General features: G+C 41.6%; 1 protein-coding gene across 8 annotated transcripts in view; it reads right to left on the bottom strand.

Annotated features, from left to right (window-relative positions):
* DCP1B (decapping mRNA 1B) overlaps positions 1-14093 on the bottom strand; it is a gene marked incomplete at its 5' end in the record, with an annotated part of 59505 nt that overhangs the window by 21933 nt on the left and 23479 nt on the right. For all 8 annotated transcript variants that reach the window (XM_081083635.1, XM_081083637.1, XM_081083641.1 and 5 more), the window contains 2 exons: positions 2281-2416; positions 4878-4944. In XM_081083635.1, coding sequence (XP_080939761.1) covers positions 2281-2416; positions 4878-4944 — 203 coding nt within the window. The remainder of the gene's footprint in view (positions 1-2280; positions 2417-4877; positions 4945-14093) is intronic.

Raw genomic sequence — 14093 nt, 5'->3', positions numbered from 1 at the left:
TGTACCTTGGTTGCGAGCACATCCCCAGTAGTGGGTATCCAGGAGGCAGCTGATTGATGTTTCTCTCTCATCGATGTTTCTAACTCTCTATCTCTCTCCCTTCCTCTCTGTAAAAAAAAAAAAAAAAAAAAAAAAGAAGTCACAGGTTTGAGTCCTGGTCAGGGCACATGCCGGGGTTGCAGGCTAGATCCCCAGTAGGGGTGAGTGGGAGGCAGTCAATCAATGTGCTTCTCTCTCTTATCAATGTTTCTATCTCTCTTCCCCTCTCTCTTCCTCCCTTTCTAAAAATCAATAAAAACATACTTCAAAAAAAATAAATACAGTACATGTATTTTCTCTTCCCTGTGATTTGTTCATAATAACATCTTTTCTCTATCCTTTCATTGTAAGAACACAGTATATATTATATATAACATACAAAATATGTGTTAATCTATTGTTCATGTTATTGGTAAGTCATCTGGTCAACATTAGATTATTAGTTAAGTACTTGGGGGAGTAAAAAGTTATATGTGGATATTCAACTGTGTATGGGGTCAGTATCCCTAACCCATGCATTGTTAAAGGGTCAACTGTACTCATTTATTATATCTTATGACAGCTGAAAAATTACAATGCTAACAAAGCCACTGAATGAAGTTTATAATTTCTTTGTAGTTCTTTCTGTCCTTAAAATATAATCCACTAAGGGTATTTAGTTCAAATAAGGAGTTCTGAAGTCACTCTAATTTTTTTCTAAGTAATTATGTCATAATATATTTAATTATGTACATTTATTTCATCTAATTTTCAAATTCTAGGTTTTCTTTTCTTTTCTAATTTTATTCTTTGCCCATGTTTCTAGAGAGTGTTAACCTTTTACTTCTTGATTTTTATAAAAGCGCTTTATAAAATAGGAAAATTAACCCTCTGTCTGTTATTTAGCTGTAAACATTTCTTCTTAGTTTTCAGTACCTTTTCCCTTTGCTTGTGGTTTTTTTAAACCATGGAACACATTTTTTAAAATTTCATGCAATTGAATTAATTGCTTTTGGGTTTTGAGTCATGGTTAGGAAGATTTCCCCTTTCCCAGACTACAAAGAAATCCATACAAGTTTTCTCCTTGTACTTGCATAGTTTTATTCTTACATTTTAAAATAAATGCAATACATTTGGAATTTATCCTGGTGGCACGAGGAAGAGATCCAATTTTGCATTTTTCCAAATGGCTATCAGTTAGCCAACATCATTTATTTAAAAATCTATTAAAATAACTGATTTGGAATTTTCATCTTTATCATATCCTAAATTTCATATACACTGGGGTCTCATTTGGACTTTGTCATCTGTCCCATTGGTCTATCTGATTGTTTATGCAGCAACACCAATACCACACTGTTTTAAGTGTTCAGGCTTTAACGTCTTACTATCAGGTAGGTAGACCTAGCTCCCCACTTCTCCCCTACTCAGAATGGCTTTTCTTTGCCAGGGTTTTCCCCAGTTATTCTTCCTTGTATATTTTCTCACAAAAACCTTATTATCAACTTGTCTGACCCCAGAAGAGAAAAAAAGAAAGAAATCAGTTTATATTTGTTTAGGAATCATCTTAAATTTATAGATTAATTTATGGGGCAGTGAAAACCTGAAGCTTTATCTCCTTGTCTAAGATCAGGACATATATGTCCATTTGTTCAAGTCTATTTTTATGCCTTTCAGAAGTGTTCAAATGTTTTCTTTATATAGGTTTTGCTTGTTTCTTATTATTTTATTCCAAAGAATTTATATTAGTTTGTTGCTATTTTTTTTTGTTAATCTCACCCGAGAATATTTTATTCATTGATTTTTAGAGAGAGTGGAAGGGAGGGGAAGAGACAGACAGACAGAAACACCAGTGTGAGAGACACATTGATTGGTTGCCTCCCACACACGCCGACCAAGACTAGGAATTGAGGCTGCAACCAAGATACCTGCCCTTGACTGGAATCAAACCCTTGACTCTTCAATCCCCAGGTCAATGCTCTAATCACTGAGCAAAACCAGCTAGGGCAGTTTGTTGCTATTTTTATGGGGGTCTTCTAGTAAACCTTATGACTGTGTACTATTTGTACATAAGAAGGTTACTGATTTCTCAGGCTACCTTTTAATCTATTTAAAAGCAAATAGTCATAGTCTGTTAAAAGCAAAGATTTTAGTTTTCATATAATTTTGTTTGGCGGAAGGAACAGCAGTTAAGACTTTCTTAATGTACGTGTTCCCACTGTGGGAATTACCTATGTATCACAAGGGCAAACAAAAACTCACCTTTGTATATTCATCTTTGGCCTTGGTAAGCATTCGTAAGATATCTACTTCCTTCCCCTCTCCTGAACTGAGGATCATTGGGGAGATTCCTGCTCCAGCTTCTTGATGGGCTCTCAATTGTTCATACTGAGTTAGGCTAGAAAAGTAGAGGGGAAGAGCCACACAAGGAAAAACAATTCAAAACAGATGATTTTTAAAAGCATCCAATTCTCACCCAGTTGTTTTTATCCTGTTATACTCACACCATATAATAAAAGGCTAATATGCAAATCAACCAAACAGCAGAATAACCAGTTGCTATGATGCGCACTGACCACCAGGGGGCAGACGCTCAGTGCAGGAGTTGCCCCCTGGTGGTCAGTGCGCTCCCACAGGGGGAGTGCCGTTCAGCCAGAAGGTGGCCTCACAGCTGGCAAGCACAGTGGCAGTGGCAGGAGCCTCTTCTGCCACTGTGGCAGTACTATGGATGTCCAACTGATGGCTTAGGGCCACTCCAGAGGGCCTAAGCCATGAGTTGGACATCCCCCAAGGGCTCCTGGACTGCAAGAGGGCACAGGCCAGGCTGAGGGACCCCCTACCTCCACTCTGAGTGCATGAATTTTGTGCACCAGGCCTCTAGTATTAAAAATAAGACTGCTTAAGAATTAAAAGAAGGAAAATGAGATTTAAGGGAGGTCCTGAGTTCACTGACTAGATATATGAATCTAGAGTAGAGGTGGGCAAACTCCAACCTGCAGGCCAAATCCTTCCCACTGCTGGTTTTTGTGGAGTTACAAACATAGCCCCTCTCCTTAGGCTGCTGCCTCAGACTTGTCTGCAGAGTTGAGTAGTTGTGACAGAGTAAGTGTGACCTTGCAAAAAAATATTATCTTTACCAACTCCTCATTAAGAGCATTTGAAAGGACTCATTAATTGCTGAGGAAACCCAATTTTAGAGTTCTCAAAAACCAAGCAAACAGCATGGCAAGTCAGAATTCCCCCTTCCTCCAAAGTGCCTTTTAAAGTCAAAGCGAGGTTAATACCAGGTACTCAAATCATGTGGTTCTCTGGAAGTTTGGAAACAGTGAAGATTCCATTCTAGGAGAGGGGCATATAAAAAACAGAGCAATAAGGCATGTCTTCTGTTTTCCTGAAAACAATACTGAAGGGAGACCATATGCTCCTATATTCTGCTGGGTGGCATTGATAAAAACACTTGTTCCTTTTGTGTGCTTTGACTTTTAGCTCAAATTCTTTTATAATTGCCATGAAGTTGGTCAGAGAGATCTGAGTATGTATTGAGAGGTTTAATTCTAACTGAGGAAGGGCTGGAATCCATACACATAAGCTGTTATTGCTAGTCAACAATCCATTTTCTGCCCTAGCTCTTAAGTAATTAGTGCAGAATGCTGGCGATTTTAACATGGCCTCTTGGCTGAGCTGCAGGGTAATTTTTAATCTACATGAAATCCTGCTATTATTATCCATTGCACAGTTGACAATAACATGAATGTTCTAAGAACTAGTTGTTACAGTGGTAAATACCAGTTTGAACACAATCACAATCTGAAACCTGAGCTAGTTACCTAAAATTAGCTATCATCACAAGCTAGATTTTCAGAAATAAATTATATTTACTGTATGTAAAGGTGGTCCCAAAGTTTCATTTTTGGGAATCACTTTTTAGTAATTTCATTGGCCAAAATCTAAAATTGCAAATGTTTCTTTTGCATATAGAGCTGTTTTGCCAACTCATATGGGCAGCAGTTACACTATGTGCTCAGCTGAGTCCAGTCACGACCTGAGATACAGCACGAGTGGGAAATATGTCATTCTGGGCTCTAAACCAGCGGTCGCCAACCTTTCGGACCTCATGGACCACCAGTGGTCCGTGGACCAGTGGTTGGCGACCGCTGCTCTAAACCATTCCCATAAACAGCAGGGAAGTGTGACTGCCTCACAGCACAAGCACTGGGCTCAAGAACTGCTCAAAGATGGGAGAAATCACAAGGTAGCATGAGATTAGAAGAAAAAGAGATGAGAGAGAGAGAGAGAGAGAGAGAGAGAGAGAGAGAGAGAGACAGAGAGAGAGACAGAGAGAGAGAAAACAAAGACCATCCTAAGTACTCACAGTGTTGGAGGGTGGGGAAACCCTGAGCCTCTACAACTATGGGTATGCACTTAAAGGAAAGTATTTAGGCAGGAAGGAAATGAAAGGTCAAAGAGAATCTAGAGGAGCCTTTCAGAATGTCTCCGAATGTTCTTTCTACTAATAGACATACTGATAACTTTCAAAGAAAAACTGTCAAATGACAAATAAGGAAGATATTACGGAAAATTGCCATTTGGAACAACTCATATTACAGGTATTTCACACATGCAGAAAACAATGAGGTGAGCCATTCCACATGATAAATGTTACCTAGTGGAAATGTAAAAAGTTGTATTCATGTCTCTTTTTCACTTATAAAGTAATAGTAAATGTTTTTCCTAACCACTTGAAAACAATTGCTGTAAGAGATATATTCTGCTAAGATTATGGTGTAGTTACACATACTTAGAAATACAAACAAAAGCACCAGGTCCTAAAAAATAGTATGCAGTCTTTCAGCACTTACTTTTTCATAAGTTCTGCAATTCTTTGGCATTCTTCCTTATCATAAAACCAAATTCCATAAATGGACACTGTAAAAACACATCAAATAAATTATGAGCATCTTCAAAACTACAAAATTAAAAGAAAGTCCCTCTCCATTTTGAAAGAAACACACAACTACTGAATAAATGAAACCAATCATTGGAATTAAAGCTTGAAAACCTAACACTAGAGTTTATTTATTTATTTATTTATTTATTTATTTTTCTTTATTGATTAAGGTATTACATATGTGTCCTTATCCCCCCATTAGAATTTTTTAAGCCCACAGAGAAATCTATAGTGGTCTTATGCACACACACACACAGGCACACACACCCAATATAAGTCTGTTGTCCTTAAAAATATAGCACCGGAACATAATAAGCATTTGGTAAATGCTTCTTAATGAATGACTAGAGATTGAAAATGAAATTGGAATTCTAAACTCCTGGCTTTGAAACATAATGTTTCCATATTCCATTTGCACATTTCACACACATGTTTCATCTTTATTTTCAGGTATTCAGACCCCTGATGCAAAAAATTAGGTCTAGGAACCCCTCTCTCTTCTCCTTCTCCCAGGTAAATGTTAACTGAGAAATTGGCTTTTTAAGATGTAAGTTAGGATAGGGTCTGGAAAAATTAGATTCCATAATAAATCTCTGACTCAAAATATCTGTACAGAAAATTTACAATTGTTGATAGCTTAGAAACAACTGTGACTATCATTTAGTAATGAATGAGTAATTGGTATTGATCAATATAACAATTTTCCAATAACTTGTATACTTTGGTATGGGCCTATCTATATCATTTTTATAGCAAAAGCTAAAGAGTTCCAAGCAATGTATAAATACCTAATTGAAGACCTGGTGATATTATCACGTAAATAATGCACTCATTACATATACATTTAAAAATCTTCATTGAAAATAGTAGTAATGTTATAAGGCAATGAAAACCAATAAAACATATTTTTTAAAAGGAAAAACATTTATAATTTATACTTTCAAAACATCCTATATAATAAAGAGGTAGTATGCAAATTGACCATCACACCCTTGTGCAAGATGGCTGCCACAAGATGGCTGGAAGGGCAGGGCAGACTGGGGCGATCAGATTGGCAGGGGAGGGCAGTTGGGGGTGACTGGGCCTGCAGGGGAGGGAAGATGGGGGTGATCAGGTCAGCAGAAGAGGGCAACTGGGGGGGGGGGAACTGGGCCTGCAGGGGAGGGCAGTTGGGGGTGACCAGGCCGGCAGGGGAGGGAAGTTAGGGGCGATTGGATAGGTAGACAGGCGAACGGTTGAGAGTCAGCAGTCCTGGATTGTGAGAGGGATGTCTGACTGCTGGTTTAGGCCCGATCCCACAGGGATTTTGCACGCCGGGCCTCTAGTCCTATCTAATAAAAGAGAAACATGATAATTAGTGTACGACCACTACCCTTACCATTGGCTAATCAGGGAGATATGCAAATTACATGCCAGCCAAGATGGCGGCCGGCAGCCAGGCAGCTTAAACTGAACATGAGGCTTGCTTGCTTCAGTGACGGAGGACTGCAACTTTCCCCGCCTGCCTTGCCAGCCTCTGAGCCTGCAGTTTGAAACATTCTAACAAATATAGAAACTAAACAAAACCCCAGAAACCAGCTTTCAGAGAGCTGGGATCTCAGAGCTGGAGTTGATACAGAGTTTCGATTATAGAACCTAAACAAACCAGATACCTGTTTTCAGCAGCTTAGGCCTCAGAGCTGGAGCCAGGCTAAAGCTGGCCCAGAATAAAAAAGAAAAAAGAAAAAAAGGAGAAGTTGGGAGCTTCAGTCCCAGCCTGAAAACAGCCCTCAGTCCTTCACCCAGACTGGCCAGGCACCCCAGTGGGGACCCCCACCCTGAAGGGCGTGTGACCAGCTGCAAACAGCCATCATCCCCTCATCCAGGCTGGCCAGGCACCCCAGTGGGGACCCCCACCCTGAAGGGCGTGTGACCAGCTGCAAACAGCCATCATCCCCTCATCCAGGCTGGCCAGGCACCCCAGTGGGGACCCCCACCCTGATCCAGGACACCCTTCAGGGCAAACCAGCACCCCCACCCACGCACCAGGCCTCTATTCTATATAGTAAAAGGGTAATATGCCTCCCAGCACCGGGATCAGTGGAGCCGCGAGGCCTCCCGGCACCGGGATCAGTGTGACAGGGGGCAGCGCCCAAACCCCCTGATCGCCCTGCGGCTCTGAGTGTGACAGGGGGTGGGGCCACAACCTCCCTATCGGCCCTGCTCTGTTCCTTACAGGGGAAGGCACCCCAACCCCCTGATCGGCCCTGCTCTATGCCTGATATGGGGGAGCTCCACAACCCCCTGATCACCCTGCAGCTCTGTGTGTGGCAGGGTGCAGCGCCCCAACCCCCCCACCCCACGGGCCCTGCTCTGTGTGTGACGGGATAGAGCCATAACCTCCCCATTGGTCCTGCCCTGAGTGTGACAGTGGCGGTGCCCCAACCCCCTGATCGGCCCTGCTCTTTGGGTGATAGAGGGTGGCGCCCCAACCCCCTGATCCGCCCTGCTCTGTGTGTGACAGGGGGCAGTGCCCCAACTCCCCTATCGGCCCTACTCTGTGAGTGACACGGGGGAGCTCCCCAACCCCCTGATGGACCCTGCTCTGTGCATGACAGGGGGGAGCTCCCCAACCCCCTGATTGACTCTGCTCTGTGCATGACAGGGGGGAGCTCCTCAAACCCCTGATCGACCCTGCTCTGTGCGTGACAGGGGGCAGCGCCCCAACCCCCGGATTGGCCCTGCTCTGTGCGTCACAGGGAGTTGCGCCGCAACCTCCCCATCGACCCTGCCTTGAGTGTGACAGGGGGCGGTGCCCCAACCCCCCAATCAGCCCTACCCTAGCGTGACTGAGGGTGGCATCGCAACCTCCCAATCTGCCCTGCTCTGTGCATGACAGGGGGCGGTGCCCCAACTCCCCAATCGGCCCTGCTCTGAGCCCGACCAGGGGCTGCACCTAGGGATTAGGCCTGCCCTCTGCCACCCGGGAGCAGGCCTAAGCCAGCAGGTCGTTATCTCCCGAGGGGTCCCAGACTGAGAGAGGGCACAGGCCGGGTTGAGGGACCCTCCTCTCCTCCCCGAGTGCACAAATTTTTGTGCACAGGGCCTCTAGTACTATATAATAAAAGGGTAATATGCAAATTGACTCTAACAGTAGAATGACCAGATGACTGCTGAGCCAGTCACTATGAGGTGCACTGACCCCCTCTTGGTCCCTTTCCCTGGCAGGCAGGCTCCAATTGCTGTGGGGGCGGCACCAGTGAGCGGGCGGAAACAGACAAATTCTCGGTCCCTTCCCCTGGCCATCAGGCACCAATCACCGGATGGCGAACGGGAACAGGGGGTGGGTGGTGGCAGGAGGCGGGACCGGCTGTGAGGAGCTGCGGGAGACGCCCCTGATTGCAGGCCAGGCCTAGGGACCGTACCCATGCACGAATTTTGAGTGCCGGGCCTCTAGTTTAATTATATAAATATTATTTGGTCATTAAAACAGCTGTGATGTTTTATTATTATTGTTGATTTCAGAGAAGAAAAGAGAGAGAGAAACATCAATGATGAGAGAGAATCATTGATTGGCTGTGTCCTGCACACCCCACAGTGGAGATCAAGCCTGCAACCCGGGCATATGCCCTGACTAGGAATCGAACCGTGATCTCCTGGTTCATAGGTTGACACTCAACCACTGAGCCATGCCAGCCAGGTTGTGATGTTTTACTAGTAACCACGACATTTCCCCCCACTCACGAGACCAATGCTTTGGTGTGTGTATCTGCATCTTGTCAATAATGATTCAGATGTCAGTAAGTGTAGGAAATGTCTTTTTAGTGTAATTTTAAGCAGGTATCTTAAAAGGAACCTTATAAATCTGAATTACTAACTTGCCGAAAGGTAGCAATGGGCTTTTAACGTTTTGTATGATTAGTGTACCAGGAGTCTTTATCTTACCTACCTACATGTATGAAGGGGTAAAAGTGGAAAAACCAGCTTTTCCTTGAACAGGACCATTTTATCTTCTTAGAACTTCATATCTTGCCTTTAATACAATGACAATCTTTTGAAAAAGAACATCTGAGTTCTGAAGCTAATGGGCTGTAACAGCCTTTATGTCAAAAAGAAATTCTTCCATTTCAAGATTAAATGTATATCTTGAAACTTTTATTCAAGGTTGTTTCCAGCCCATCAACATTGTTTTACCCTGACTGCCTACACAGATTCCTACATACTAACCCACCTAGTTTCATGTTCTTGTAAATAAGTACATGCCATTTGGCTATTTAATAGGTTTATGTGTTTTGGTGGTTTTAATCTTAGTTACAAAACTAGGAACCCGGTCTATTTTTTGGTTACCCATTTTTTTTTCCTTGAAGACTGAGTCTTCCAAAACTATCAAAGGAGAAAAGGGGTATCATGGGAGACAAACAGCATAGCTAACAACATTTGAGGCCCAATGGCAGAGAAAAAAACAGCCATTTGGTCTCATCAGTAGGACATATTAGTAGAAATATTTTGGGTATCATTTTTTTTTTTTATGTTACACATTTGTGGCATTTGACATAAGGAACTAGATTTTCATAAGGGTAGGATGCCAAGTAAACCGTTGATACAAACAGAAACACAATTTGACAATACCATTGCCACGAGATAACTGAAAAGCAGAATTAGGGAAGGAAAATGCTACAGAAACATCTTTCAGATGTCAAAGAATGAAGGGAGACTGGTTTTTAAAGTGATTATATAAGACATTGTGGAGATTTCTTTAGGGCATGACCATTTATCTATAAAGCCACTTGACTTTAAGATTAAAATGAACCATTTTGAAATAGCTCTTTTCATTCCAGTTAATATTTAGTTTGAACACAAAATTTAAAAAGCCAAAGAGTGGGGTGAGGTGGGAACAGATTTACCAACAGTCCTGGCAACGGAAAGGTAGCACCAAGATAAAATGTAGAACTGGGCCTAATTTCTTTTCTCCCTAAAATAGTTTTGCCACTTGAGCTGCATTCCACTGGGAAAGGGGCAGCAGTGAATTACATTAAAGTGCACATTCCAACTGAAGTTTTCTGTTTCTTAGGCCCAAGGTCCACCGACCCCTGGACAAACCTATCACTCTTCTACACAAGAGAGTGTATCAGAGCAGCTCGTGGTGACAAATAAAAACCAGAGATCATCATGCCTTGGGAGGTGATGAGCTGCCAGGCTGACAGAAACCATTAACCTCACATTTCAATCCCAGTTTTCCTGTAAAGCCACTGGGGGAGAGGCCACCTTACGTAGACAGTGAGCACAGCAGGAAGGAAAGAAAAAGACAAGGTTGAGAAGAACCACAAAAGAGATGTGGTTTTTAGGATTCTAAAACTTAAAGTCATTCCTGTCACCTAAATTTGCAGTGATGTGATATGGCCGCATTAACTTATGCAGCTCAGAAATGTGACTGTGAGAATGATTTCTAGGTTTTAAAAAATTACAAGGAGAAAAGCTCACGAGCAGGATATTTGCTTATTTTAAAAATCTGACCTATTAGTACGCATCTGGATATTCACCATGCTTCGGGCCTTTGTTCAGCCTGCTACGCCTGCATACCAGCCGCTTCCCAGTCACCCGTCTGCTGAAACAGAGGTGAAGTTTAAGGGCACTTTGGTGCATGAAGCTCAACTCAACTGTTTTTACAGCCCTCCTGGAGGTAAGAAACCCAAAAGCGGAGTAAAGAATAGAAAGAACATGTTGAAATGTACTCTAAAGTACTTTAATGATGCTAGAATGTGTGACTCCCCCACTCTAAGGACTCATCTTTTTGGCAGTCCTCTTCATATTTAATACAGGATCTTTAACAGAACAGTTGTGAAATTGTGCCTAAAATTGCACTGCCCTGGTTTATGTCATGATTTGGAAATTCTCAGTTGGATAAAAGAAAAGCAGTGATTGGGGCAGCAGGCAATGCAACATTGCCTCTACTTATCTGCTAAAACACCAATCTTCTACTTGCCTTTTAATTCTGCAAGAAAGATTAAGGAAAGCAAAATTTCCATATTAGATTTCATGTTTGATGAGAGTAAGCTGATTATTTCATAATGATATTTTCTTCTTTTCAAATTTCTTCAGCAGAAAAATCTAAAGCTGATCAAATTTAAGAGGCTACTTCAGAGGTCATTAGAGGCAATATCAAATATCCTTAAATGCACATCCATTTAGAACCCCTTTTGCTTATTAACAGGACGCATTAGTTCATTCTGGATGCTCTTTAGGGATTTACTTCATTTAGTTTATGTTCCTAATAAATATTTCTATACAATCTGTTCTATTAAGACATTTATCATTTGTTTTATATTTTATCCCAAATATATTTACATTCCAAATCACAAATGGTAGCTTACAACCTTTTAACAAGGATTCATGCTAATATTTGTGCAAGTTTAAAATACGGCATATTTCCAAATAGGTAGTAAGTAGATAATAAATAATTATCTACTATAGGTAAGGTTTAAACAGACAGAGTAAGAATATCTTATGTGGTAATGCTCTTCTCTCTCTCTAAATTGCAAATTTCTCTCAAAATGATAGGAAAATATATTTTTCTTGATCAGTATATAGCAAGGAGTCATTTAAATTCTCTTTTTACTAAGAAAGTCATGAAAAACTGACATTGTAAATTATACAGATCTCTTCTGGGCACTTAGAGATAAACCACAATTTTAAAAAATTCCTTTAAACCCCGTTCCTTTCATGAAGTCTTTCTCACATGAGTGGACTGATAATCCCAATGTAAGGACCAAGAACTTCTAATCATGTATTTGGTGGAAACAATATATCTTGATTCACTGTACCATTTACCAGGTTTTTATAAGTTTAACTACATGATGACTTGTTACTGGCATCTGGTAGTTAGCCCACACACTCAGCTATTACCCTTCTGAAAGATTGCAAGATAGTTAACAAATTAGAAAATTAGAACTATGAAACTTTAGAGTTGGAAGTAAGCTAAGAAGTGTGCAGTTCAATCATCTATTTCGCTAATGAGTAATATATGGTCTAACAAGGCTAAATGACTTAGCCAAAGTCATTTTTCTTGGTTCAATCTGTTTTCTCTAAAATATGCCCTTTCCCATTCTTACAAATGAAATGAAAAAGTATTAAAACAATTTTTATGTTTGATTGATTTGTAGGCTTGGTTATGTGAGTTTATGTGGACTTTCAAAAGAAAAAAAGGAAACATGGAAGGAAGGGAGAAAGGGAGGAATGTTGAGAGGAGGAAAGAGAGAGGAAAGAAAGAAAAGGGAACTGAAATTTCTAGTACTGGCTGTATTTTTATGGCAGTAAATGCTCGAACAACAATCATGTTGCCCGGGTACTACATGCACAGATGGAAAACATAGGCTGTGTTTGGCTGCTCTGTACTTCTTCCCCATTTGGAATGCTTTTCACTAAAAATGTTTACTTCGGCAGGTTCTTTAATGCCTTTAAAATAATGTTCTTTCATTCACCTCTGCCTTAGCTTTACTGACCAAACACGGGCACAATCTTATAAAACAAAATTTTAGCTAGCCTCTGAGAGTCTACATAACACTGTTATCTTTGGCTCTTGGTCTGGTTCTTTTCATATGACATAGTTTTACTGCACCTCACAAATCAGTGATCCCATGATCTCAGAATATTGGAAGGTTTACAGTAGATGAAACTTCTTTTATGGGTGACTAATGTTCATGAAAATTTTGGGGGAAACAGTAGAAAACCTAAACAAATACTGTGAAGTAAAACAACCTTCCCTTTCTAAATAAATTACCTTCATTAGAAAGTTAATGTCATAAAAACAATAACAAAAAATAACCTCTAAATTAAAGCATTATACTATTTTGGATTAAATTAATATGTATCTCAAACTGTAAATGAGAATTTATTATCTTCAAGGAAAAGATAGATTTGTCTTTTTCAAAGTTTTCTTTTACAACAAATGCATATTATGTCATTAGACCTTCTGAATCTCCACAGAGGTCATTATCCTCCCAAAGTGGGAATCTTGAGGTCTGCTACTACCTACTCTCAGGTTCATGAAAGGTCAAATGGAATCTTCCTCATTAATACTAACTTCCTAATTTGATTTATTTTATGAAAAGTTCCTTTAATCTAAGAAATTTAACAGACTAAATAAACATTTTAAAAAATTAGGAAGCAGAAAAGCCACAGGTAATAATAAATATAAATAAGAACTAGAGGCCCGGTGCACGAAATTCATGCACTTGGGGCGGGGGGTGTCCCTCAGCCTGGCCTGCGCCCTCTAGCATTCCGGGAGCCCTGGGAGGATGTCCGACTGATGGCTGAGTGGGCCTAAGCTGTCAGTCGGACATCCTTAGCATTGTCACGGAGGCGGGAGAGGCTCCACCACTGCCGCTGTGCTCACCAGCCATGAGCCCAGCTTCTGGCTGAGCAGTGCTCCCCCTGTGGGAGCACACTGACCACCAGGGGGAAGCTCCTATGTTGAGTGTCTGCCCCCAGTGGTCAGTGCACATCATAGTGACCGGTCATTCCACCATTCGGTCATTTGCGTATTAGTCTTTTATTATGTAGGATACACTATAGATGAGGCCCCCTAGAACCATAAGAAATGCAAAAAATTCACTGTTAACTCATTCTCGAATTGCCCCCACTTAAAGTCAAATTGCTCCCCCTGTGGGACGTGTGCTGCACCTTGGGAACCACCGTGCTTGACACTTTCCCTCTCTGAGCTTCATTCTGAATACATTCGCATTTACCATGGGAATTGTAATCTCTTCTCCGCCTGCCTCACTGGGTTGTCATGAGGAGGTTCTGACCTAATAAACCTAGAAAAGTTTCATCAAGTAAGTGATGTCTAAACGGGAAGGGATTGTTATTTTTAAGCCCACAGGTACCCTCCCAGGTAGCAGGTGCTGATTAGGGGAGGAGGGCATGATTGTTTCCTGGGACTGTAGCTATGGAAGCTTTGCAGAGGGTTCCGCAGGCCTCAGAGTGGGGGGGTGGGGGGGAAGGGGGACTCTGGCCAGCAGCCCTATAGCGGTGGTCGTCCCTGGAGGCGCTGGCGGGGGTAGGGAGTTAGAGGGGCACTAGGGGTCAGTGAGGCTGAAGGGGGAGTAACTGTCAAACTTTCCTGCTTGGCGCCATTCTTTACATTGTACGT

This window comes from Myotis nattereri, assembly GCF_964212035.1.
Source record: "Myotis nattereri genome assembly, chromosome: 2".
Classification (NCBI taxonomy): domain Eukaryota; kingdom Metazoa; phylum Chordata; class Mammalia; order Chiroptera; family Vespertilionidae; genus Myotis; species Myotis nattereri.
Note: the sequence above shows the minus strand (reverse complement) of the source record. Positions and strands in the feature narration are given on the sequence as shown.